This window comes from Pavona decussata, unplaced genomic scaffold (assembly GCF_977016875.1).
Source record: "Pavona decussata unplaced genomic scaffold, jaPavDecu1.1 SCAFFOLD_138, whole genome shotgun sequence".
NCBI lineage: Eukaryota > Metazoa > Cnidaria > Anthozoa > Scleractinia > Agariciidae > Pavona > Pavona decussata.
In genome coordinates this window covers 531,139-559,121 of record NW_028145551.1, presented here as the reverse complement: position 1 = coordinate 559,121, position 27,983 = coordinate 531,139, and the positions used below count along the sequence as shown (strand labels likewise).

Genomic DNA, 27,983 nt, shown 5'->3' with positions numbered 1-27,983 from the left:
AAAACCATTTTTATTTCTTTCAGCTGAGTGAGCATTGATATCAACTGACAGCATTAAGTTTCATGTCTAACGAGCAAATGTCGTGCTCTTAACCTTTAACTAACAATTATATCTGCCTTATAGCAACTAACAGCTAACTCAGAATAAGGCTCACAGTTGTTTGATTTAGTATTCTTCGGCAGGCTTTTCGCAAAGAATGGTGGGGCTCTTGGGAGCCCAACCTCCCGTCATTTCGCATGGGGCATCATTCCACTTTCCTGGGTGTCCAAAAAAGTGCGCACAGTTCTCATTTCCCATCAGGTTGTTAGGTTCTCCTTCTCCCCAGTTCACGTACTGTCCCTCCAGTGGAGTGCCATCAACCCAATACCACTTGGAGTCATCAGTGCTTCTTTTCAGCCCAATCCACGCTTTCGTCTCAGTGACCGTTTCCTTTTCCATCACCAGTTCGTAAACGAACTCGTTTTCTTCGGCTGAAGTGATAACAGCAAGGTCTCCTCCCAGGTTTTGACAAACTGCTCGAGCATCGCTCCATTTCATGGTTACAGTATCCTCGACGTAATAGCATGAATTTCCGTCAAATTCTCTCCAGCCCAGTGGACAAACTGTAAAGCAAAATACAAGAGCTTTGTTTTATTTCCGTTCATCGCATATCTTCTGATCCCATCTAATCTCATCTCATCTCATCGTATCTCATCTCATCCCATCTTATCTTATCTTATCTAATCTTATCTTATCTCCTCTCATCTCATCTCATCTCATCTCATCTCTTCTCATCTCATCTCATCTCATCTCAGCTCATCACATCTCATCTCATTACATCTCATCTTATCTTATCTTATCTTATCTTATCTTATCTTATCTCATCTCATCTCATCTCATCTCATCTCATCTCATCTCATCTCATCTTTTCTTATCTTATCTTATCTTATCTTATCTTATCTTTTGTAACTGGTCTTTCGTTTTCCTATTTTTAGTCGATCTGTCAAGTATAAGATGGTTTCTGTCACCATGGTCATCACAGACGTATACATTTCATGACATCATTTTCCGCATTTTGGTCTTCAGTTTTGGTAAGTTAGTTGATGGAAAAGGACATTTACCAATTCCCATTGCAAGTGACGACACACGATGAACAATTGATTTCTTAATAGAGAGTCTCGCGCAATTTTCTCTTTTGATGTAATTCCTCGCGAAGCGAGGGCCGAAGGCCCGAGCGTAGCGAGGTTAATAAATTTGTCGGGCCGAGCCGGCCCGAGCGGAGCTAAGCCGCGCGAATTCGAGCGAAAAATATATTTATATATATATATATATGTTTTTTTGAAGGTGTCCGCACTTGAATGACGTCAGACTGTCTGGCGTCGTCTGAAAAAAATCTGCATACATCGGAAAAAATATGCGTGCATGATCAAATTTCAACTGCAATGTTCATCAATATTCACTGGATACAGAAATCTCTCCACAATCTTTTCCCTTTCTTTTAGAAATCTTTTTTTGTGAAAGATTGCATTGAAGAAATTACACGTTTTGTGGCCGCGGTAAAATAATTTTCCGTGGGAAATAAATTCATCGAACACGACAGCGCTGCACGCCCGTTGTACATTTCATCGCGTCAGAAATAGATTTTTAACCGCAAACTAGCCTGTGGAACTACGAAAAGACCATGCTCATCAAAATAGTTGCTATGTTCAGAAACCTTTTAATCTCCTCACTTGATGCTACAACACGAAAGAGGGCTTTCCACCCAGCCCCAGCTTCGCGAGGTTTTGCGAGTCACGTATTTCTAGTATATTAAACAAGAGGAAGAGTGTTTCCTCCGATTTTCAAACAGCGAGAAGTAGGTTGGAAAAACGAGGCACCGCCGATTTTTTTGAACCAACTTCGAGGTGTTTGAAAATAAAGGAAAACACTCTTTCGAGTGTTTGATATAGCTTCTCAAACTATTTATAATTTTTGGAGACATTCAAACCAAACTTTCACAAAATTTTATGATATTTAAGATCACATTTCTAAGCCTCCTTCACGGTAGTGATTTGCTTTGTTTTGGCTTAATGAATTGTTAATGAGTTAGAGAACCTTAATAAAAATTGCTATAGGTGGAAACTTAGAATTTGCGTCTTTCTATCTGTTCTTTTTCGACAAACGTAGAACTGACGTTCTTGATTTCAATGCTCACTTACACAATAATGAACACTTAATTCCTATTAACAACCTAGACAGAAAGGACGAATCATTCCTGATGACCCTTCTTTAACATTTTTAAATTTTACTTTCAACTTTCAAAGTACTTAATGGTATGGCACCAGCTTATATTACTGATTTAATCAATGTAAGAGAGCACGCACACTATTCACTGCTCTCTAATTTAGGCACTGTTCCATTTCATCCGGCAGGAAAAAAGAAAAAATCCGTTGGTGAGAGATCTTTATCTGTAGGTCCGCCTACACTGTGGAACGTGTTCCAAGCAAGCCTTCACGGTGTTGATTCCATTTTAACTTTTAAATTTTGACTCTAAACATATCCTTTTAAAGTTGGCTTTTACCCTTTAGCGCTTGAATAACTATTTCATTGTGAAATTTAGTTTATGTAAACATTTAGTGTATTCTAATATTGTAATGCTCTTTTGATCATTGCATGTTAATTAAAAAGGTAAATATAAATATCAATAAATTATATAATTATGAATTATTACTCTTATTATTACTGTTATTATTATTATTATTATTATTATTATTATTATTATTATTATTATTATTATTATTATTATTATTGTTATTATTATTATTATTACTATTATTATTATAAGGCTGTTCGGAACGTGTTTTCCCCTTAAAGTTTAAACTATTCTTATTCTTATTTAAGAGGAATAAAAAAGTGTAGCTTGTAAAGTTGTTCTTTATTTGAAAGATGGGAGTTGTTCCACAATGTATTTATAGACCACCTGTCTGTTTATCACATTTTGGAAACAAATTTAGTTCGCGACTTGCCCAGGCATGTCCTATGGACAACTCTTTCTTCCTTTTGATTTTGCCTGTACCAAATACACATCAAGTGATACAACAACAACAACAACAACAACAACAACAGCAGTTCTTTACAAATTCAGATAATTATATGACAGTGTGGCTTGGGACAAGATTGATGCGGTGTGGGAAGAGATAGATTTAATGGTTAATTATTGCGTAGTGTCTCCTGAGCGACCTCTTTCAGGTCAGATAGAATAAGTGTGGTTTGTTTCTTGAGAAACAGTGGAAGTCGATGTTTAAGATAAGCAAACGAGGAGAGAAGGCCAACTGCTCAAAAATACCAAGTCCATTGCCCAAACCCAGGAGGCCTTACTTAAAAGAAGCCGATTGTGATGGTCTTTTCCAGAGCAAACCTGAAACATGATAAATTTACTACGCAAAGAGGCTGGAGAAAACATGTCTAAGAACAAAAACCATAGGTACTATTATTGCGACGAGAAGCCAGACTGCACTCAAATTAAATCGCTTCATAATCAAGAAAACAAACAAACAATCAAACAAACAAAAAGCCAATGATCAGAAGATTTCACAAAAAATAAGAACAGTTGTATCTTTTGAGACGACAGGCGAAAATGTGTGGAATTGATTTTGTTATGGCTAACTGGCAGTGGCGGAGGTTATAAACGTGATTGACATGCAAGCACAACAAATTGACAGTAAGTGCTTAAAGTGTCTTAAATTTTGTTAGAAAGATGAGAAAAGTCAATTGTGCTTTGGAATCTGTATTATGAGTGTTGGTCTCGACAAATTATGGGCTTAAGAAAGATGCGCAAGACCGTTGCCAAAATGATGCTGTTGCAGTAGACCAGCGAACTCCACATCGGCGCCTTAGAAGCAAAGGGACACTGGGCCACGCTTGAAGAGTTTTTGAAAGTGGCAGGGCGTTACTTACTACGTTACGAGAGCGTGCTGAAATCATGTAAAAAACTGTACCTATCATTTGCTACTGAATATATTTAGTCGTGCCGGTATTTGCTTATAAAAGTAAAAGGCTCGAACCCGATAACATATTAGTATTATTTTAATTACCGTTTCAGTGGTGAACAAAGGCAAGTCTAACAGTGGGTTTTAATACATACCTTAAAACTGAGTTACCGCGCTTGCGCTGTGGCCATGGCGGTCATGAAGTGAAATGAGAACGACCTATTTCTCACTAAACCTTTATAGAATGGAAGCTAGATTATTAAATTTCCGCTGTTAAGTCTTTGTTTTCGATAAATTCCAGCCAGTTTAGAAATTGTCTGGACAGTGCAAAATAGAATATATCCGGACCATTTATAGTGATTAGGTAAGAATTGCAATCACATTTAGGGCCCAGTTGCTCGAAGCATGGCTAGCGCCGACCCGGGTTAAATATCATGACAACCTATAGGTTTTAATACCTCTTAACCAATGGTTAGCGCTAACCATACTTCGAGCAACTCAGCCCTGTTCGCTAAGTTTTGTCAAACGCAAACATAGTTTTGCTGACAATTCCCAAACGTTAGACAACGATGCCTTTATCAAATTTAACATGCCTGTGAAGGTTTAAAGATACTAAATATCATGTTTTAGGATAGTTTCATGAGATTATTAGTCACGTGACCACACCTAAGGTTCAGACTTTGTTATTCCGCTCCACAAATCTTACTATTGCTTGTTTGTCTACTTACCTTTATTTTTGCACGACCAAGAGTCAAAGGGACAAGCTAAGGAGAAAATTATGAAAATTAAATGCTCGATTCATCTCAGGTCTGCCGTGAAGACTAAAAGACACTAAGTAATATGTTTTAGGATAGTTTTATGACGTTATCAGTTACGTGACCACACCTAAGGTTCAGACTTTGTTATTCCACTCCAGAAATCTTACTAATACTTTTTTTGTCTACTTACGTTCGAACTTGCACGACCAAGAGCCAGCGGGACAACCTGCGGAGAAAATTATCGAAATTAAATGCTTGCTTCATCTCAGGTTTGCTGTGAAGGTTAAAAGACACCAAGTATTATGTTTTCATTGGGAGAAAGTCTACGATGTAGGTATTTGTTTTGCTTTTCTTTACTAAGCCTAGTGTTTGGTTTAAAAAAAAAAAATAAAAAACAATCAGACCACACTGCCAACCAATGAGAAGTAACACAAAAAACAATCGATACTTGCCCGCTGGAGTTTTCCTTCGCTTGACGATCGTTTCATGAATTTGTTTCTAGTTCTGATTGGTTCATTTCGCTGTCTGTATTTTATTATGATTGATCAGAGTAACAACATTTTTGGTTTTAGTTTAACGATTCTCAACTTAAAGCCACTCGATTTTATCTAATATATGTTTGACTCAATTTAAGTAACAAATGAAATGATAACTGCCTGGTACTGCTTTTAGTTCTCTATTTAGGTTCAGGACAATCTTTGGACTTCTTTTCCAAACCTCAATACTCCGCTCTTAATCTATTAAGAATATTTTTTCTCTACTTACACTCACGAACACCGCTCAGAAAACTGCAAGTACTGTCTTTATTTCCAAGAGAATTGGGAAATTCTGACTGCACTGTAGAAATAAAATAGCAACACTTTATTAACGTTATTCATGATCATGTCGTAACAAACTCCTAAATGACATATAAATAAAAGCAAAAATTTCTCTTATGAACTTTATTATCTCTTTCTTTAACTCTTAACCATATGTTTTTGTGTACTTACACCATTTCATACAGTCTTTAATGTTCGCGTTAAAATCACAGCCTGCAAATCAAAATATACTTATTAACTTTCCTTTCTTTTAACGTATCTCTTATCTTCTCTCTTTTTACTAATCTTGAACTACTTCAGGCTTTTGAATTGAAAGTGTAATACTTTACTTCAACATCATTACCACTGAAATTGTCGTCACCGCTGTTATTTTCATTATAACATAATAGAGGGCAAAAAGTACTAAATACTGATTGGTCAATACAGAAGACAAATTTAGTGACGTACAAATAATATCATTAGTGTTGTTGTAATTATTGATTGTTTTCGTGTAAGTGTTAGTGTTAGTGAAGTGGCGAGGGCCACGAAGAGACTCACAGGTTTTCAATCCGCAATTTATTCACTCAAATCAAGGGGTTTGGTAAAATACCTAACAGAGAAAGTACAGGAAACAACTAAGAACGGCTATAAAAAGAATAAACGCGAAAATGACAACTGAAACCAAAAAACAGGACGACTGAAAAAACACTTACCAAATGCTGGATTTAGGTGGGTGAGTGATAAAATGAAAGTGTTGAAAATATTATATACCACTGAATTTACATATAGTGCGAAAAACTGTTCAGGAAGGAATGAAGGGTGCAGGACACAATTAACACGGATAAAGATACGGAAAACAAAAACTACATGGAAAAGTGTAAATTAACAAAAACCGCAACATCCTGGGGGGCTTCGCTGAAATTGGGGAAATTCAGCAATAAAAGCGAATCAATTAATCAGTCACTGAAAGTTCTTAGAGCTAGCGCATTCAAACTGTCCCAGAGGATTCTGAGAATAACTGTAGGCGAATGTCAATGTTACTAATCTTCTTCTTCCAGCAATACAAGTTTTGAAACCGGCCTCACGAGCGTTGAATTCTTCGTTTTGACTTCTCCAACTCGGACGCGTTGGTCGTGGCCAGGAAAGATCTTCATAACTCTGCCAAGGAGCCATCTTCCACGAGGGGAATTTTCATCCACAAGCATTACGAGATCATTGACCTTCAAGTTTCCTTCCTCGCGAACCCATTTTTGGCGTTGCTGTAAAGCTGGAACGTATTCTCTTAGCCACCGTTTCCAGAAGCAGTCAGCAAGGAATTGGGCTCTCCTCCATTGTTTTCTCCTGTAAAGATCTTCGCGAACAAACAGACCTGGGGACAGAGCGAGATTTTTCTGTTGCAGCAGAAGGTGGTTCGGAGTGAGTGGTTCCGGGTCGCTTGGATCATCACTGCTGGGAGTAAGCGGGCGACTGTTGAGAATGGTAACAACCTCTGCGAAGACCATGCGTAAGGTTTCCAGTCCAACCAACGCATCTGCATTGCCAAGGATCGCCTTCATGGTCTTACGCACACTTCGAATTAACCGTTCCCAGACCCCATTCATATGGCTCGCGGCTGGAGGCTGAAATTTCCACTGGAACATTGGGCACAAGGAGCAGTTAATCCCGTCCTTAATCAGTTGCTTGTTTAGATCATCCTGATTCCACTGACGAAATAGAGTTGCGAATTTCCTTGTCCGCTCCGACGAAATTTGTTCCGTTATCACTCCAGATTTCTTTGGGACACCCACGATTCGAGATGAATCTGCGGAGGGCTTGAATAAAGGCGTCGGACTCTAATGAGCTCACGTCTTCTATATGCACGGCGCGACTGGTAAGGCAGGTAAAGAGGCAACCGTACACCTTTTCTGAACTCCGACCACGCTTCACATAGAATGGGCCAAAGAAGTCGACTCCTGTGTAGATGAACGGCCGATCATAGGGAGTGAGACGTTCCTTTGGCAGGTCAGCCATCAACTGAGTCATGGGGACTTCATTTCGCTTGCGACAATCGATGCATCTTTATAGAACATGGCGCACGAGAGACCTTGCTTGAATACTCCAGAAATGTTGTTGTATGAAGGAAAGTACGTGCTCTCGACCGGCGTGCCCTAGGATTTCGTGGTAGTAGCGCACGATCAGGGTAGAAACTGGATGATCTTTAGGAAGTATCATCGGATGGGCAGCTTCGAAGGCGATAGGAGCGTGACGAAGTCTTCCTCCCACGCGCACGGTTCCTTCTACGAGTACAGGAAGAAGAGTTGCGAGCTTGCTTTGACATTTAACTGGACGACCTTCGACTAAGGAATCAATCTCTTCAGCAAAGGCTTGGCGTTGTACCAACTGTACAATTTTCTTGGAAGAGCACCGTATCTCTGAAAGGGATATTCCACCTCTCTCAGTAGAAGTTCCTTTGTTCTGAACATGGTTAACGAAACGTAACAACCAGGCGACAAGCGTTAAGAGGCGAGGCCAAGATGAATAGCGACGCAGAAGCAGGTCCAATCACCATGACGGTTCTTTCAACTTGAACTTCACTGTCGTCTTCTGGAATATTGCCAATCCTTCTAACTGGCCAATATTCTTCGGGCTTCAGGAGGAAACTTGGGCCAGAGAGCCAGCGGCAATTTGGGTCAAGATCATGTAGCTTCATTCCTCTGGAACCATCGTCCGCTGGGTTCAGTGATGTTGGCACATGTCGCCATTGCTGAGGAGTCCAGGCTTCATGAATTTCGTTCACTCGATTAGCAACGAATGGCTTGAATCGCCTCTTCTCGTTCGTAATGTACTGCAAGGTCGTCAAAGAGTCTGTCCAGAACGTAACACCTTGAAGGGGTATGTCAAGCTCGTCGCGTAGATGCAAGCGTGTAGCTACCTCTGCTGACTGTAACTCTAAACGCGGTATGGACCACTGTTTCAGCGGGGAATTGCGGGTCTTTCCCATAACAAAGGCGCAATGGACCTTTCCCGTGTCATCAACGAGCCTTAAGTAGCCAACTGCAGCGCAACCTTTGTTGGATGCGTCAGAAAAATAGTGCATTTGGACATCGGTGATGACTCGGGTGCTAGAAAATGATTTGAAGCATCGCGAAATCTTGATGTTCGCAACAAGGGGCAGAGACTCTACCCATCCATTCCACTGTGTTAGTAAAGGCTCTGGAATAGGGTCATCCCACTGGACGTCCATTCTCCATAGTCCTTGAAGAATGACTTTGACTGGGAGGAGAAACGGGCCCAAAAAACCAAGTGGATCGAATAGGGAACTAACAGTCGAAAGAATGCCACGTTTAGTTGGAGGCTTGTTCGTGGGAACAACCTTGAATTGCAAGGTATCCGAAGCTGCATCCCAGTGTAATCCAAGTGCGCGGCTGATAGGAAGTTGGCTGAGGTCGAGATTGATAGAAGGATTCGCTCGTTCCTCTTGTGGGAGGGCCTTTAACACCTGCCTACGGTTGCTTGTGAACTTCGTTAGGTGGAAGCCGCCCTCACTCAGTAGCCTGGTCAGCTGGTCTGCAAGCCAATACGCCTTCTCTCTGGTCGGCGCAGATTTCAGTACATCATTAACGTAGAAATTTCTGTGTACGGTCTTGATGACTTCAGGGCTATACCGGCCTTTATTATCGTCTGCCGTCTGTCGAAGTGCCTTGTTGGCACAGCAAGGGGATGAAGTTGCTCCAAATATGTGGACAAGCATCTGATATTCCTTAGGAGGGAGATTTGAAGAAGCATTCCACCACAAGAACCTTAGGGCGTCTGCATCCTCTGGAAGAACTTTGACTTGATGGAACATCGCCTCTACGTCAGCTGTGAACGCAATTTCTTCTTCTCGAAAGCGAATAAGTACGCCAACCAGATTATTTGTGAGATCTGGGCCATGGTACAACCGATCGTTCAGGGAAGTGCCATCAAATTTAGCGGCAGCATCAAATACCACGCGTACTTTGTTGGGCTTGTTAACGTTCAGCACAGGGTGGTGTGGTAAGTACCAAGTGATCTTGGATCTCTTAGAGGCCTCTTCTTCGTTTAGCTGTCTTGCATATCCTTTAGTAACGTAGTCATCTATGACGGAGCGGTACTTTTCCTCTAGGCCAGGATCCCGATTAAATCTCCTTCTCAGAGCTTGAAGACGACCTTCTGCCAAGGCTCTGTTAAATGGAAGGTAGGGTACTTCCTGCCTCCAGAGAAGGCCCATCTGGTAATGAATGGCCGTCAACCTTAGAGATTGTGTTCTCTATTATCTTCAGCGCCTTTCGATCCTCAACAGACATTGGCCCAAAGGCTTCTTTCACGGTGCCGTGGGACTCAATTCGCCAGAATTCTTCCAGCTGTCGGTTGAGAGAAACATCTTCAGAAGAAGCATGATGCAGGTTAAACTGACGTCTACCGTCTACACTGCCGGAACCGCCAAGGATACTCCAGCTAAGGCAGGATCGTATCGCGAAGGGCTCATTAGGACTTCCTTTTCTAACTTCCAACGGAATAAAGGCTTCCTGGATCTTCGTTCCAATAAGAATAGAAACCTTCTTTCTTTGTACTTTGGGAAAAGGGACTTGACACAAGTGCGACCATTGCTCCATCTTCTTGCGAGCTGTTACATGCTTAAGCGGGATGGTAAGGTCTCGTACAGCCCATGCATTGCGCACAGTAATCTGGTGTGAGTGCTGATCATCAACGGGCGCTATTTTGAAGTCAACCTTTACTCCATTCTCCTGTTTGTCTCTTTGGCTTACTGTGGAAAGGAGGAGTTGTCCATCTTCGCCTTGAATACCAAGCTGATCGACGAGGGATGGGTCAATCATAGTGACGTCGGAGCCGGAGTCGATCAAGCCGTAAGTGGTTGTATATCGTCCATCGTTGGCGATGATCTTGAGGGGCATGATCTGCAGGTAAATCACAGAGGATTCAGCCAAGGTTGCAGTAGCGCACGTGCTCGAGGGAGCATGTTGGTCGCTTGGCAGGACAGTAGGCATGGTTGGGATGACTGTGACTTCAGTGTTGTTAGTGTGATGATCAGCGTTTTCTCGGGATGGACCTGACAGGTGAAGCAAAGTGTGGTGAGACCTTCCACAACCAGGTACCCTACAACGCATTTGCGACTTGCACGAACTGGCCGTGTGTTCTGTAGAGTTGATGCAGTTGAAGCAAATCCGCTTTCTGTTGACTAAGGCCCTCCTCTCCTCGACGGGCTTGGACTTGAATACCCCGCAGCGATAGAGTGGGTGGTACTGGACACACAAGGGGCAGTTGCTGGCTTTAGCGTCTTTATTGATCGCAAGTCTGCTGGCCTCCCTAGAGGTACTTGTGGTAAGAGTGGTGAGGTGACGCAGATGAGACTTGTCTCGATCTTCAATTCGTTTGTATGACTTCACCTCAGAAGAAGTTGTGAAAAACGGATGATTAGCCAAATCAGCTCGGTCATTCAGGAACTCAACAATGTCTTTGAATGTGGGGATAATTCTTCCTTGGCGTTGAAGCTTCTTCAAATGTTCTCGAAATTTGTCTTGGAGCCATTTGGGTAACCTTAGTATTACTTTCTCGAGATTGTTAGTGTTCATTTCTCCTAAACAGTTCATAGATCCGAGGGTATCATACATGACTTGTGCCATATCTGCATAGCGTTGGAGACCATCCTTGTCTTGAGATGCGATAGGGGGACCTTTAGTCAGAGTGTCGACGCAAGCTCTTACGATCTTAAAGGGTTGACCAAAACGACTTTGCAGGACTTCTAACGCCTTGGTTAAACCTCCTGGCAAGGCCTCGTACCTTTGCACAGCTCTAAGAGCAGGGCCCTCGAGAAAATGCAACAGGCGAGCCATCTTAGTCTGTTCATCCAATGCCTTCGATTCTACCATCTCGTGAAACCTCTGTCTGAATAGTGGATATCTCTAAGGGGAGCCATCAAACTTAAGCACTTGTAGTGGAGGTAGACCTTGATCGGCACTAATTCTTTCTATTGTGGTAGCAATAGCTGCAAGAAAGCTTTCACCCATTGGCTGAAGAGAAGGTGGAAGATGTCCTGAAGTTGCGTGACAAGGCAGGCGAACTGGACCACAGACTTGAGCTGCATGTGTGAATATCGGACCTGCATTGTAGGGCGGTTGGTAAGAAAACAGGGAGACACCCGGGTACATGGCAGGAACACACGAGCTAGCGCATGGAGACTCGGGAACAAACGACGACGGCAACATTGAGGCAGACATAGCAGGAACCACAGAAGCACGCGTAGGCATCGGTGGGAAATCAGGAACACACGTGGGGTACGCAGGTAACGTGGAGACGCGCGAGGACACCACAGGAACTGCAGAGGCTTGCAAGGAAGCACACGTAGGCATGGGTGGAAAATCTGTAGGACGCGTAGAGTGCGCAGGTAACGAGGAGACGCGCGAGGACACCACGGGAACTGCAGAGGCTTGCAAGGAAGCACACGCAGGCATGGGTGGAACATCTGTAAGACGCGTAAAGTACGCAGGTAACGAGGAGACGCGCGAGGACACCACGGGAACTGCAGGGGCTTGAAAGGACGTGGCAGAAAATTCAGGAAAACGTGAAGTGGGCGCAGGCAACGTTAATCCACGCGAGGACGTGTCGGGAAGAACAGAGACACGCGAAGACGTGACGTGGCCGGTCGAGACTCTCGTGGATGAGACGGAACACGTGGTTGGAGAAAATGGCTGCGTGGAGCAAACCTGCGCGATCGACCCTAATTGCGTGGAAACAGCTTGAGGGTAGACAACTTGCAGACCAGCGTCCGATACGCTTGTAAAGTTTTCGTCAATGTCAATATTTCTGTTAAAACTATGCCGCTCAGGTGGATTTTCCTCAAACTGCAGACAAGAAAACTCGCGCTCTGCTAACTTGAACTCCAAATCTGCCAACTCTGTCCTTTCCCGAGCTTCCTCTGCCTCTTTTTCGGCGTCGAGCTTCGCTAGTTCTAGTTGATGCTGAAATTCGAATTGCTTTTGTTTCATTTCAAGCTCCAATAACTTGACTTTCATTGCTATTGTCCTCGATCGTTTTTGCTCAGTTTGTTTTTCGACTAGAGCCGCTTTTTCTGCCGCGATTTTGGCTTCGCGAAGTCTCGAGCTCGCTGCACTTAACTTGGAAATTCGACTGTTCTGCGATTTCACCGATCCTCGAGGCGATGAAGTGTTGACACGGGGTAATTCTTCTGACACTTGTTTATTAAAATACTGAGCAGCTTCGATCGCGAAATGTTCGATCCTATCATCATACAGACGTTTTCTGACCTCTTGAGCCTCGTAAACGCCCTGGATTTCGTGAAGTTCCAAGCTGCTGTCACTGAGAAGATCTTTGGTCCGCTCGACGTTGTCTCCATAACTCCTAAATGCATCAGACAAGGTGGCTTGCAGATTCCGCACTTGCACCAAGTTAGAAAAGTCCGCGAGTAAATCATCAATTCGAGCACACACTTTAGACATTGTGGCGACATAGCCTCCTGCAGACCGTTTTAGACTGTTCAGCTTTTCGCGTACAACTCCTTCTTGGTCCTGCAGCGAATTAGGCATTCTACTCCTGGAACTCGCTCGGATGGAACTTGCATTATCAGCTTCGATACCGTCCATGATCTTCAATTGGTATTTTACAATGAAGTGGCGAGGGCCACGAAGAGACTCACAGGTTTTCAATCCGCAATTTATTTACTCAAATCAAAGGGTTTGGTAAAATACCTAACAGAGAAAGTACAGGAAACAACTAAGAACGGCTATAAAAAGAATAAACGCGAAAATGACAACTGAAACCAAAAAACAGGACGACTGAAAAAACACTTACCAATTGCTGGATTTAGGTGGGTGAGTGATAAAATGAAAGTGTTGAAAATATTATGTACCACTGAATTTACATATAGTGCGAAAAATTGTTCAGGAAGGAATGAAGGGTACAGGACACAATTAACACGGATAAAGATACGGAAAACAAAAACTACATGGAAAAGTGTAAATTAACAAAAACCGCAACAGTTAGTGTTAGTGTTAGTGTTAGTGTTAGTGTTAGTGTTAGTGTTAGTGTTAGTGTTAGTGTTAGTGTTAGTGTTAGTGTTAGTGTTAGTGTTAGTGTTAGTGTTAGTGTTAGTGTTAGTGTTAGTGTTAGTGTTAGTGTTAGTGTTAGTGTTAATGTTAGTGTTAGTGTTAGTGTTAGTGTTAGTGTTAGTGTTAGTGTTAGTGTTAGTGTTAGTGTTAGTGTTAGTGTTAGTGTTAGTGTTAGTGTTAGTGTTAGTGTTAGTGTTAGTGTTAGTGTTAGTGTTAGTGTTAGTGTTAGAGTTAGTGTTAGTGTTACTGTTACTGTAAAAGGATGCAACATGTTTGATGTGACATTTTAACTCAAAGTTCTCGGATTAAAAACTGCTACTCAGAATCCCTGGAAAACATCCCCCGGTATACTGGTTTGCCCAAAAAATTGCGCGAGACCGATCGACCTCAGTAACGTAATATACTTCTCGCTTTGCCTGGTCTTACACCTTTTCGCTCTCTCTTTCCTTTCGAAAAAACAAAATAGTTTGAGTATTTGAGCTTTGAGAGAGATTGATAGATTCAGACTTTGTTCCTTTTCCGTCTGTAGCTTGAAATCTCACCCCGCAATGCGCGAAGAAAATCATAATAAACCATCGCCATGGATGAAAGATAGCGCAAAGTCAGCTTAGTAAGCATGTACGCATTAATTAATGTTGAACAAATACAAAATTGTTGTTTATCCAAGAGAACTAAAGAATATTGAACGATGTTGAAGACGATGTTTGATGAAAATCGAACTTCCTTCAACATCATCCCTCCTCATGCAAAATCGTGCAACATGGTGGCCAAAGAAGTGCAACATGTTCCATTTAACAATGTTGGACAATGATACATCCGTTTGGCCGGGTCTTAAGTGTTACTGTTACTGTTACTGTTACCGGTACTATTACTATCAGTGAAAGTGTTATTATAAGTGTTAGGGATACTATTAGTGTAAATATTAGAACTACTAATACTCTAACTGTTACTGTTAATGTGAAGGCTGGTCTACACGTTCGACGCAAGCATAAGCATAAGCATAAGCGCAAGCCTAAAACGCAAGCATAAGAAAGAGAAATAGTTCTTTTTGCTTGTGTTTGCTCTTATGTTTGCGTCGTTGCGTCGCCCGTGTAAACCAGGATAACGCCAGCTTAAGCACAAGAACACAGAACAGTAGTCACCAGTGGTCAGCGGAAGTGTGTTCTGTTTTCGAGATGGTGGCGTGCACCTCCGCCATCTTGGATTTAAAACTTTGGCGCCAAAATTTTAATTGACTGCGCCTGCGTATGTCACCTTGTGCTTATGCTTATCACACGTGTAAACAACCTTGTGCTTATGCTTCTGCTAATGCTTATCCTTGCTTCGTACGATTAAACCAGCCTTTACTGTTTCTGTTACTGTTACTGTTATTGTTTTTTAGTTTTAGAGCTACCTTTAGTGTGGTTTGTTGCTGTCACTGTTACTGCTATTGTTATTTTTAGTGTTAGAGTTGCCTTTAGTGTGCTTGTTACTGTCTCTGTTACTGCTATTGTTATTTTTAATTTTGGAGTTTCTTATAGTGTGTTTGTTGCTGTCACTGTTACTGCTATTGTTATTTTTAGTATTGGTGTTACTTTTAGTGTCTCTGTTAGTGTTACTGTAACTGTTAGCGTTAATGAGCATTTATTAATTTTGGAATTCAAAATTATGTAAAACTGTGTGCTTGTTTCATTTTGTTCGCTATTTTTCTGGATTTCTTTAATTTTGATAATGCCTGTTGTTTCGATACAATAGTGTTTTGTGGCATGAATGTACCATGTTTTCTTTTTGTTTTTCTTCGCATTTGATAGTATGCCCTATGTGGGTATATCATTGAAGAAAAAATAACTCAATACTCCATAGGGGTGAAGTCAGCTTGTTCTTGATCTATGCTGACTACGTTTACCGAAATAACTTTAAAATAACTGGAATGCAGTTGATCACCCGCATCCCTTTTCTCTATCGGTAAATAATATTTGTTTTTCCACTTACATTTACTTTTGCATTTACTGCCTTCACAGCCTGTGGAGAAAGGTACAAGAGAGTAATATAGAAATAATTTATCTTATATTATTCTATCTCTACAAATTTTATCTTATCCCATCTGTTAGGGTCAGGGTTCTTATCACATCCCATTATATCTTATTTTAACTTGTCTCATATTTAAAAAACCTTTACTCCTCATTTAAATTACCATTTTTATTAACATCTTACCTACTTTTATGTCATCCCATCCTATCCAGACTTACCTCTTATAAAGTTTTTTTTTTTGTTACTTTTATCGAAAACAAATAAATATTGTTGTACATCGGTAAAAAAAAAAAAAAAACAGGTTTTAGTAGATGACAATGTTGTTAGTTTTGTCTTTATTTATCGTCACTTTATTATTCTGTTATTTAATTATTAATAACATTTTCTTGTCTGCTTACACTCCTTATGGCAGTGGCTAACGTCACAAGTTTCCTCCCGGGTAAATTTCGTCTGCACTGTGGAAAATTGTACGATATCGATTAGCAGTATTGAGCTTATTTTAACAACATTTAACAACATGTATATTTTACAACTTACAACACAGTCTTTGACTACATGCAATATGTACGTCGTAACAGCAGATCTTAGAAGACATTTTTCAAAGATTATTAAGAGATCCTCCACTCCGACGACAATTTGATAGGAAATTGTGTCTAAATTCTAAATTTCAATTTAAAAAGTACATTTGACATTCAACTGTGCTAAAAATCAGAAATGATTATCCCCTATTTTCGATTGAAAATTTCCTTGGCGCCGCCATCTTGGATTTCATGACGTCATACAGTTGCCGCTGTTGCAGTAAGCAGAAGTTCTATTGTGTGAAACAATTGACCAATCGTGTTAAGTCATGAAATCCAAAAGAGCGACTTGAACAATTCAAAGTTAATATATTTCAAGAGTGGAGGTTTCCTTTAAGGTGTCTCACTGGGGTTTAAGATCTCACACACACTGATGATGATGACGCGAGATCTAGTAATGAGTCGAGTGCGCTCGAGCTGAAACATGCATGCTCATGCAAAACAGCGAACAAGTCAACAATACAACTCAAATACAGCCACAGAGTACAAACAGAAAAAAATATATATTTCAAAGAAAACATTCTCTGTAGTAGTTTTTAAACTAAAGTATTGCTTTTTGTGTCTTCAAAGATAACCGCGGCTGTAAATTTCCTTCAATTAGTTCTTGCAAACAATTCCCTATGCATGCCCAAGTAGTGAACTTGTAGAATTCCTTTACTAAGACGTCAGTATTGTCCGTGAAAAAGTGAACTTTTATCTGATTCTAATAACTGGCAGAGAGGTTTTAAATAGTTTGTTCTAGTTTTGAAAAAGTAAACATATAAATAAATAGATCAGCCTGCAAGTTTTTGCGCAGAGGCAAGGAACACAAATTTGGTCTTACCAGGCTTTTGTTGTCAGGGACAGCGTAACAGAAAAAAATGCCTTCAAGCTATCCACCGAAAACGCTGTTTTACGCTACCCACTAGTAGCTCTTATAGCCCACTTTGAAAATGAGTGATGGCCTGGGTCGAGAGTAACGCCCAAGTGATTGTGGGATTGTTTGGGGGGACGCAAAAATGCGAAGATAATAGCCAACGTCCCCCCAAACCTTCCCACAATCGCTTGGGCAGCTACTCTCGACCCAGGCCATCACTCTTTTTCAAAGTGGGCTATTGCAACATACTAAGTATCAAAACGAAAATTTAGAAAACCCACTTCAGAAGCTATTGAGGCATTACTATAGGGCTTATTTTTTTAATGATTAATGATTATTTAGTGCGAGTGTTAAATACTGATATTCATCTTATTTATATTACGTACTTTGAGACTTTAGAGGCTTCTTTGCCTCCGTCGCCACTGGCAACATGACGAGAAGAAGAAAGAACATCGTTGTCTTCAATGCCATCCCTGACTCTCCTTAGCAAACAAACAAAAAGAAAAACAAACAGACAAGCAAAAAATATAGGATAACTTTACAGTAGTGACCGACCGATAATTTCTTATTATTTATTCTTTATATTGCTCTGTTACATTTCCTGATACCAAGACAATTTACCCCCCCCACATCTGAAAAATGTTTTTGAGCCTAGATTTTCTTGATTTTAAATTTACAGACAAGCAAACAATTAATTTCTCATTATTCATTCTTTTTATTGCCCATGTTGCAGTTTTGCTAAACTATTTCTTCGTGCTTGATTTTAATTGTTTGCAAAATTGTTATATCATTATTATTATTATTATTATTATTATTATTATTATTATTATTATTATTATTATTATTATTATTATTATTATTATTGTCAAAGTAATACTACAAGTAGGTGACACTGCCCCCCTAACGCCACTATTGGCCGCGTTGAAAATTGCTGATACAGAAGCAGCCAATGGACGATTATGTGTGCTCAAAAGCATTAACCGCCACAGAAATTAGAATTAAATTGTGCAGAAGAGCAACTAGCGTTTTTTTTTTTTTTTTTTATCCATTGTCCACCTCAGATTTTCGCGAAAATGGGAAACTGATCCTTTGTTTTTATCAGACGAGCAGTAAACGTCGTTTGAAAAAAAGTTCGAAAATAGGCCAGCTACCATTTTTTAAAAACCACCAGCAGCTGCTGAAATCAGTTAATAAGATTTTGAAGAAAGTTCCGCAATGATCAAATTATGTTAGCATACCCAAATTTGCTCTTTAAAAAGCGAAGCGATAAAATGGTCTGATGTAGCTGTAACAATTACCAACATTTTATGTGGTGGTTGTTTGTGACTTTATATATGAATCATTTATCGGGCCCGACTTCGTTTCCTGTTTTAAACATCATTTTCCTGGCATTAATTCCTCCTTGTTTTACTAATCAGGCTGCTACATCTCCGACAAAATGTAAAATAGTAACAATAAACATTGTTTCCTCTCTCCTCTCAAACCTGCGTCCTACTTAAACTAACTAGTTATGCGCCTGACTCGCAACAACTTTACTGAACATATTTTCTCAAGCATTTACCCTGTCAGGTAGTGAACTTTTCGATGAATATTAAATTAAAACTGTTGTGTAACAATAGTGCGACGGCCCGAAAACATCTCAGAAATTAATTGATCACAGCACAACACCACAAAAAAAAATGGAACTACTCGAAATAATGTCGGTTTGGTTGAGATGTTAAGGCTTAAACGTTACTGTTCTGTACTTACCTTTGATATACTATTCTTGTTGAGATGTAATACCACTGTTGTTCACTTTGGTAGGAAAACAGCACAACCTGGTAATGAAAAAATTCTCGTTATGGTCTTCGAAAGTCAAACTGATCCTACAAGTTTCGACGGGCCAAGTGGTCTTCATTAACCACCAAGATATAATGAAGAAGGTTAGGCTAATTGCTGACGGGTCGCTCTGTTATTTACTGAGCGATTATTTTAAACATTTATGATTGGTTATCAACAAAGTAAATTTCAAATTGAAATATTAACAACGCGTCGAATCCACTCCTCCTGTTTCATTCCTATCGTCGGTTTAGTCCTCTGACCGAATAATCCAAGGTCAGGGTGAGAAAAACACGCTTAGAGATAAAGGTGATCGAGATAACATCTTTTAGATATTCAAGGCGTAAAAAGCTTTTAGGTTAAATTTGTTTACAGTTATTCAAAAATTTATGTCAAGGCTAAAGACTAGGAGACCGGTACACTTCTCACTTTACAAGCATTTTGGAAGCAAACGCGCTCTTCATGATCATTCCCCGTTCATTCATAACGTCGACAAAATTGCAGGACTCACATGATGTATTAAACTCAATTATTGTTTTACATGCGCTCCCGCTAACACTTTCTATTGCGTAAGATGATTTTAATTTTATGCAAGAAGTTATGACATTGCTGGGACGGGAAGGAGACTAAGCTGCCGATTTCACCAACATATTCGAGGCCGGCGTTTAAAGAAATGACAAAGATGCATCGAAACCGGTCGCTCGACACTTAAACGTACCAAATAGTTCTTACCAACAAACGGCAGTCTGCAGTCTGCAGTCTACAGAAAGCCGCAAAACGTTTACAGCAAAAATTTATCTTCCAAATCGGCACTCGGTTAATCCACACGGAATCAACAAACGCTTTATTAAACGGAACGATGACCTTTATTTGACCAAAAATCCAAACTAAATTGGAAATGTGGAGTTCACGAAACTTGACGTTATTTGGATAAACAATGTTATAATCCAACATTTTATCTCTAGCACGCAATTGGTTTGCCTGAATACGCCGAGCTAAGACCTCGGAAATACCCGAGTGATATTCCCCAAGTAATATTTCCCAATTCCCAAAAGTTCAAGGTATCAAGTTGGCAATTATAACAGACGTCAAGATGGGAGAACTGTCCGCTGTTGTGACAGAAGTAGAAATAAACCTGCTGATCGATAAAGCGGTACCCGAAAATGCCAAAAAAAATCAACTTCATAGCTGTAAACTTTTTTGACGGTAAGCTGTGCGTGAACGTCTCTTTTAATTTTTAAATTTGGAAAAAATGTGCAAATACTGAGAGATTTACTCTTGGTTTGAACCAAGTTTAACTCTCTTCAACATCCGTTGAGTAAAAATGTTACCGAAAACTTATGAAAGACGAAACGTTTTAGCCCAATTATCATTCCAGAGTACTGAACAATGTGACCATAAGCGATAAAGAAAGAAGCGAAGACCGAAAGAAATTTAAATAGACAGCAAAATAAAAGTCAAGTCCGGTATCGAAGAAAATAACAAATTAATTCTTCCCGTAGGAAACAAGAAGGGCTAATTAAGAACTCCACATATAAAAAAAAAAGGAAAAAAGTTGTGGCGGCTGCATTTCGGTTAGTTTTATTTTAGTTTTTTTTTGGCTAACGACAACATTAACGCCTTTCAAACACCATATTTGCATAAGCAAGTACAGCATTATCTGTTCGGATAGATTAACTGAAAAGTTAAGTCGTGAAAATTTCTAGAAAACGGAAACTTAATTCTCGAATTCACAGGCAGTTGTTTGTTAACTGAACTTACTACGCATTTTTCCCCTCCCTCAAAGCAAAAGCACTTAGTTTCCCAGTGTTAAAAATGTCGAGATAACGTTGAGCCGAAGAAAAATGTAGACCTTTAAAGTCAAAACCACATCCGAATTTCTAAGGCGATGATGCATTCCGAACAGATATCCACCAATGGAATAATGGACAGTTGGGTGGTTCGGGCTTTTCGCAACAGCATCGCTGATCGTAAAGTTTACCGAGTATTTACATTTTCAAATAATGTGATTTTATGTATTTAGATCAACCTGTCAAGGATGGTCAAGGTCGCCAAAACACCAATGGAAAAAACAAAATAATTTTAAATCTCTATTGTTAGGGACCGAAATTCGTTTTCAGAAAACAAGCGCAAGACCCCAATAACACTAGAATTGAACCACAGTATGTCAACATTCAACCAGTGATTATGGCAGTCGAAATAACGTAGACTAAATTAACATGTTATGGCCAAAACATTATCATGTCGTAGTTTCCTTTCATATCCTAGTCCTGTTGAAGATTAAAACCTCCGTAGCCCACTTTCCTAGGAAAACAGCTCAATCTGCTTAATGGTAAAATTCCGTCAATCGTCTTAAGCTTACCTTCCGTTTATAATTTACGATGCAAAGAACCTGGTATCAATGTTACCCTTCTAACTTGCGAAAGACAATGTGATCTTCGGGGACGACGAAGAAATAACGAAGAAGGGTGAGCCAATTACTGACAGGTAACTCTACTATTGGGTGCCGATGACTATGGAGATTTATAATTGGTTGTAAACACAACATAAATTGCAAATTAGAAAATTGGTAATGCATGAAATCCAAGCCCCCTTTTTATTCCCCTAACTTCAGTCTTCTAAGGAATGAAATTCTCTTTTTCGTAAGTTTCTGAAGTATTCTTTAATTCCACTGATATGACCAAGTCGTATTCTAGTTTCTTTAAAAACGTGTTTCAACGGGTTGAAAATTTAACTGGACTCTATCAAGTTTTAGCAGCATTACGATCCAGAACCTGACTTCAAATACTTGAAGACGATTTCTTAATGTCCCATTTTTGCAGCTCGATCTTCTGTTCTCTTATCAACGAAGAACGATTTGCATCACGCGCGCACAGGAAAGCAGTTTCCGTGAGGGGAGCCTAATTAAAGACAAATGTTATCAAGGTAATTTATCTTCTTATATTCAAAGCGATAAGGGGACCAAATTTTCTTTATACTTTGTTCAGAAACTAATGTCAAGGCTAAATTTTTACGTGGTAATTCAAAGAATTTTTATTCCTTACATTAACGCTAATTTATAGCGGAGCTCCGCGCGCGGAGCCCCATAGCTAAGAGATTTTAATAAACCCATAAATAAGATTTTTTTTTTAATGTCAGCATTAACGCCTTTGAAAGACCATATTTGCATAAGCTAGTACAGCATGATCCGTTTGGATAGTTTAACTCAAAAGCTAGGTATAGGGTCGCGAAAATCATTTCGAAATACGGAAGCTTTTCTCTCGAATTCACAGGCAATGGTTGGTTTACTGACCTTAATCCGAATCTTTAACAATATTTGCCCCTCCGTCAAAACGATAGCAATTAGTTTTCCAATCTTATGAAATATCGAGATGACGTTGGGCCGAAGAAAACTGTAGATTCTAAACTCAAAGCTGCATCCAATTTTCTAAGGCGATAATGCATTCCGAAAAGATATCCACCAATAAAATGATGAACAGTTGGGTGGTTCGGGCTTTTCTCCGCAGCAGTGCTGAACGTAAAGTTCACCGAGCATTTGCATTTTCAAATAATGTGGTTTTATGTATTTGGATTAACCTGTCAAGGTTGGTCAAGGTCGCCAAAGCACCAATGGAAAAAAAATAAACTAATTTTAAATCTCTGTTGTTAAAGCCGAAATTCATTTTCAGAAAACAAGCGCAAAGCCCTAATAACACTAGAATTAAACCACAGTATGTCAACATTTAACTAGTAATTATGACAGTCGAAATACCGTAGGTTTACTAAACCGATGTTATGGTCAAAACATTATTATGCTGTACTTATCTTTGTTACCCTAGTTCTGTTCAGAAGTAAGACCACTATTGCCTGCTTTGGTAGGAAAACAGCTCAATCTGCTTAATGATAAAATATAGGTTTACCTTCCGTTAATAATTTACGATACAAAGTCCTCGGTATCAATCTGATCCCTCTAATTTCCGAAAGACAATAGACCTTCGGGGTGCATGAGATTATGGAGAAGGTTAGACTTATTACAGACCTACTATTTGGTGCCAATGTCCTCTTAGTGATTTTAAATTCTATTTTTTACTCAAATGATATACTTTATAAAATAGGCTACGTTTCAACCCCCAACCGTCGTCTTATTTTAAAGATAACTGCAATAACCTTTCACAGGTTGCAATTTACAGTTTTTCCACTCAATATTCAAAGCTTTATAATATAAATGTAATAAGTTTAGCAACTGTCCAAACGATTACTGATATCGTCTTGTTAAATGCCATTTTGGACGCTGTTTAATTGTCAAGATCTTTTCTGAGCCTTTTTATCTCCAATCTCAGCTCGATATTTTCCAGTTTTCTAAAACGCAGTATGTTGTCTTCTAAATCTGCTGCCTTGTTACGTGTAGGTGATGTTATCCCCTTGGCCTTTCTAACTGATGCCTGGCAGAGCTTCACGTCTGATTTTTCTTGGCCTTTTGTTTTTAAGACTGCGTGCTTTGGTAGCATTTTTGGTGAGCCGCCCATGCCATTGCCAGTTTCAGCGGTGGAAACTTGTACTTCACTGCTGGTCATACGTCTGGGTTTCTGTGTAGTGCGATTGGAGATACCCCTACTGTTGTGCCTTTTAGAGCGAAATAGGGCCTGCAAATCAAGTTTAGATGTTATTTATTTCGTACGATGCGATGCACTATTAAGGACGATCCCTACTTTTCTTACTAGCCATCTTGGGATACTCGGGTTTCCTATAAATGGGGGCTAGTAATACAGGGATATTTTTGCGCGGTTTAAAGGTATGCGGAGAAAGCAGAACTTAGCAAGTGCTCTTGGTATCCAAAAAGAAAATTGGGGGGGGGGGGGGGGTAATCATGCAATTTTTAGAGATAATAAGGGTTCAATTTCGAAAACATCGCCGTACATTAATTTCTATTATACTGTTTTTAAGAATACTTGTTGCTTCACTATCTATAAAAAAAATAAGTGGCTACCCCCAATTTTCTTTTTGGATTTCAATAGCCTTTGATAAGATCTGCTTTCCCCGCATAGTCATAAACCACACAAAAATATTTTCTTATTAGTAGGCAACGTCATTAAAACGAATTTGAATTATGGATGAAGTATGAGGTATTTTTATTTTGGCAAAAAACTATTTTGGAGGCGTAGGAGGGCTTATTTCTCCTTTTACAACACTTCCCCATCCACCCCTCTATAGACACATCCTCTCCAAAAAAATCCAAAAAATTGTTTTATTATTTTTATTCCATTAGATGGTTATCAATAAAAAAAATTGTAATTTATATTTTTATTTTTCTTTCTCCACCAGATTTGGAGGAATTGCAGCAAATAAATCAGGGAACATTTTCTTTTTTTTAAACTTTTCTTTGCATAACCAGACCTCCTGGTCATATTTTATGTATCAGTTTGTGAAACATTAAGCTGATTTATGATAATTATATTTTTTTGATGAAACATTGTGACCTCAAATGGAGACAAACTTTTTTTTCTGTAAAGCCTCGTCATTTCTTATTAAAATGATGTACAAATTTCTACTCTCCTGTAAATAGTTTTCGAAATATTAATTAAAATAGGAATGTGGTCAAAATATGCCTGTTTTTCAGTGACAGGGTTTGGACGCTCTCTTAAATGGTCTTGACACTAGCAGGTTACTAATAGGTTTTAAGAACAAGTGGACACTTAAAGTTAAGCGAAAACATGTTTCGACAGAACCAACTTTCATTGTCAGTTACCAGCCTAGTCCATAGGCGCTTCGTATCGCTTTTTGGTTAAAGGCGAGCGCGAAACGCGAGTGACTGGTGACGAAGCGCGAGGAATCACGGGAAGGAGTAAGGAGAGAAGAAAAGCGCCTGCGAGATCTTGTGTCGATTTCTTGATAATTCTGTCGTTTTCTTGTCATCGTCATTTTTCCGAGTTTGTAAGCCTTGGAAGCGCTCGATTTTGGTAGCATTTTGTTGCCAACTTTGTAAACATTAACTGGACTGGCAAATGGTTCAAAATTTGCAAAACTTCAGTTGGAATGGTTGCCAAAGAGGTCGAGGATACGTGTGAGGATTCATTCGACCTTGAAGACATCATTTGATTTGATGACTTGACAATATCGGATAAGTCTTATTTTAACATTGAATAAGTTGTTTGTTTGTTTTTTTTTTTTAGAATAAGGATGTGAAAATACGGGAGAGCAGTTGCAGAATATCCGGCCACTATTGTTTACCTTTTTTGGAACGTTCTCTTTTCTTTAATTGAGTTCAATAACCACGCAAACGGTTCAAAAATCACACATCATTTCAGTGAGAACAGACATTAATATTAGAAGATTTTCTTTACTGTTCAATTCAATAGGTCAATAACAACACAAACAGTTCAAAAATTAACCACACATCAGTTCAGTGACGGCGGACCTGAATATTAAAAGTATTCGATCTACCATGAATTCTTTTTTATACTGATATTACACTGATATTATGAACGTTTTGTTGCCTTTTGTTACCCGTTTAGCTTAAAAGAGGACTATACAGGAAGCATATTAGACGAGGCAGGACACCCGCATTCGTAAGACTTTTTCCCTCACTAGATTTATAATGATGTCCTCAGGAACACTCTGCTTCAGGAAGCCAAACAAAACGCAAATACAAACTTAACTCTGGAGGGCTTTCCAAAGTTGCAATTTGAACGGAGGAAATGACAGTCTCATCAGTTAGATTCTACCTAAAGTCACTAAGTATGAAGTTAAAGCTATAGTTACACCGATTTATCGCCGTCTTGCTTTTTAGCAGAATTTTTGACATCAAGGACACGAGGAGGCACTAGATACAACTCTTACTAGTGAGGTAAATTACAAAACTGAGGTTAGTCGCCTTAAATCTGACCTCAATAACAACAGATATCACCTATCTATCAGAGAATATAAATTTCAACCAAGAAATACATTTAGTATGGAAAAAAAATCCAAGACAACAACGAAATTTACTCACGCTCTACACACGACGGCAAAACATCTGTTTTCACGTCGGAGAGGAAGGCTATTGCCGCATGCGCAGTCTTGTCTAGTGGTATAATTTTACTTCCAGTAAAACGTCGTCGCAGGGCTCCCGTTCTGGTGCTTGAGGTCTCTATAGTATCGCAAATCCCAAACGTCAGGATGGTTTGTTTGTTTTTAAACACCGCGGTGGATAATACTCGAAAATTGGCGTGGAAGAGTGTAGCGCGCTTCTTGAAACCCCCTACCTTATTTCAGAGCTGCATGATGGGTAAATTTCCGACCCTACCGTATTGATACCCTATTTAAGGACGCACCAATGAAATAATTAGAAGGGATTTGCTGAAGCAAAGACATGCAAAAATTACAGAGAGATTTAAGGTTCGACGTTTCGGAGTCATCTTGACTCCATTATCAAGAGAAAAAATCAGTTTGTGAACGCGGATATTTAAATAGTTAGAGCTGAAAATTAACATATTAATAGATGGTCAAACAAATACTTTAGCGCGAATTGAATCAGTTTGCACGTTCAGTTCTGGCTTCAGTTTGCGTATGAATAGCATCTCATGAATGAGGCAATCAAATTTGCTGGTGCATTTCGCAAGAACGTGAAACAGTTCTAAAAAACGCTGTGGTATCTGGTCATTATGTTGAAGATGGTAATGTTTGTAAATTGAAGACGACTTTCTTTTGTGTCCGTCTACGCGCTCATGCAGGTGCCCACGCGTATACCCCACATATCCTGCATCGCACAGGTTACATTTAAATTCGTATACTACGCATTGTCAACCTCCATCCATTGTCAACCAACAATGCGTAGTATACGAATTTAAATGTAACCTGTGCGATGCAGGATATGTGGGGTATACGCGTGGGCACCTGCATGAGCGCGTAGACGGACACAAAAGAAAGTCGTCTTCAATTTACAAACATTACCATCTTCAACATAATGACCAGATACCACAGCGTTTTTTAGAACTGTTTCACGTTCTTGCAAAAGGCACCAGCAAATTTGATTGCCTCATTCATGAGATGCTATTCATACGCAAACTGAAGCCAGAACTGAACGTGCAAACTGATTCAATTCGCGCTAAAGTATTTGTTTGACCATCTATTAATATGTTAATTTTCAGCTCTAGCCTATTTAAATATCCGCGTTCACAAACTGATTTTTTCTCTTGATAATGGAGTCAAGATGACTCCGAAACGTCGAACCTTAAATCTCTCTGTAATCTTTACCAATGAAATAAATATAAAAAAGGTGCTAAATTTGTTAAAAGATGGGGATGAACACGGAAAATTAAACACTTGAGTAGAAGCTGTGTTGGCCTTCCAAACCCATTTTACTCGTAAGGACATACCCGATATAAAAGTAAATAAAAAATAAAATAAATAAATAAAAAGAAGTGGAATCCACGGATTAACTTTTTTCTCCACTGTTTCCAGGTCGAATTGAAATATGGAAATGTTGGTTTCTGTGGAGGGAAGAAAACCGGAGTACCCGGAGAAAAACCCTCAGAGGAGGGACGAGAACCGACAATAATCTCAACCTACATATCACGCCAAGACCGGGAATCGAAGCCGCACCGCATTGGTGAGAGGCGAGTGCTCTCACCACTGCGCCATCCCTGCTCCCCTGAATACCCAATTTACCCAATTCCAGATCCCGATCGTCAAAATTTATACCCTACCTCAGACCAAAGAGGCTTAAAACCATTCCCTTTGGCACGGTTCATACCTATATGGCTTACTGAGGAGGAGTACACTTTTGCGACCCCCGGGCTTTTAAACTAAAATCCCACATTACAGAATAGCTAGCTCAACTGCCGATAACAAGGGAATATCTAAGTTGACAAGAATATCGGAGGTTAAATGTAATTATAGATTTAGAGGTACAAATTAAACATGATTTTAGGTTATGATGGTCATGCAAAATTCTGTATTTTCTATAACTCGAGGCAGATGACTACCATTGCTGACATTTCTGTCATAACAAAAGCATTTGTTTTTCTCTGCGGAAAAGGAAAGCTAGCTAGACCAAAGAGTCTGAGAAGACATAGGCAAATTATATGTTTTGCTCCGTAAATAGTCGCACTAGAAATACGGATTTTTGGTTTATTAAGAAAATCGAAAGTTTTCTTTGGCAAAATATCGGCTCGAAAC

General features: G+C 39.6%; 1 protein-coding gene across 1 annotated transcript; it reads right to left on the bottom strand.

Annotated features, from left to right (window-relative positions):
* Nucleotides 1-22,783, bottom strand: LOC146467102 (uncharacterized). The gene is made up of 9 exons (XM_085126337.1): nt 22,748-22,783; nt 17,417-17,512; nt 15,995-16,051; nt 15,558-15,587; nt 5,695-5,736; nt 5,471-5,542; nt 4,896-4,931; nt 4,676-4,711; nt 1-602 (listed from the first exon to the last, which is right to left on the bottom strand). The coding sequence occupies exons 2-9, from the start codon at nt 17,499-17,501 to the stop codon at nt 166-168; spliced, it is 795 nt and encodes a 264-aa protein (XP_084982463.1). The 5' UTR covers nt 17,502-17,512; nt 22,748-22,783; the 3' UTR covers nt 1-165.
* Between the last annotated feature and the right edge of the window lie 5,200 nt (nt 22,784-27,983).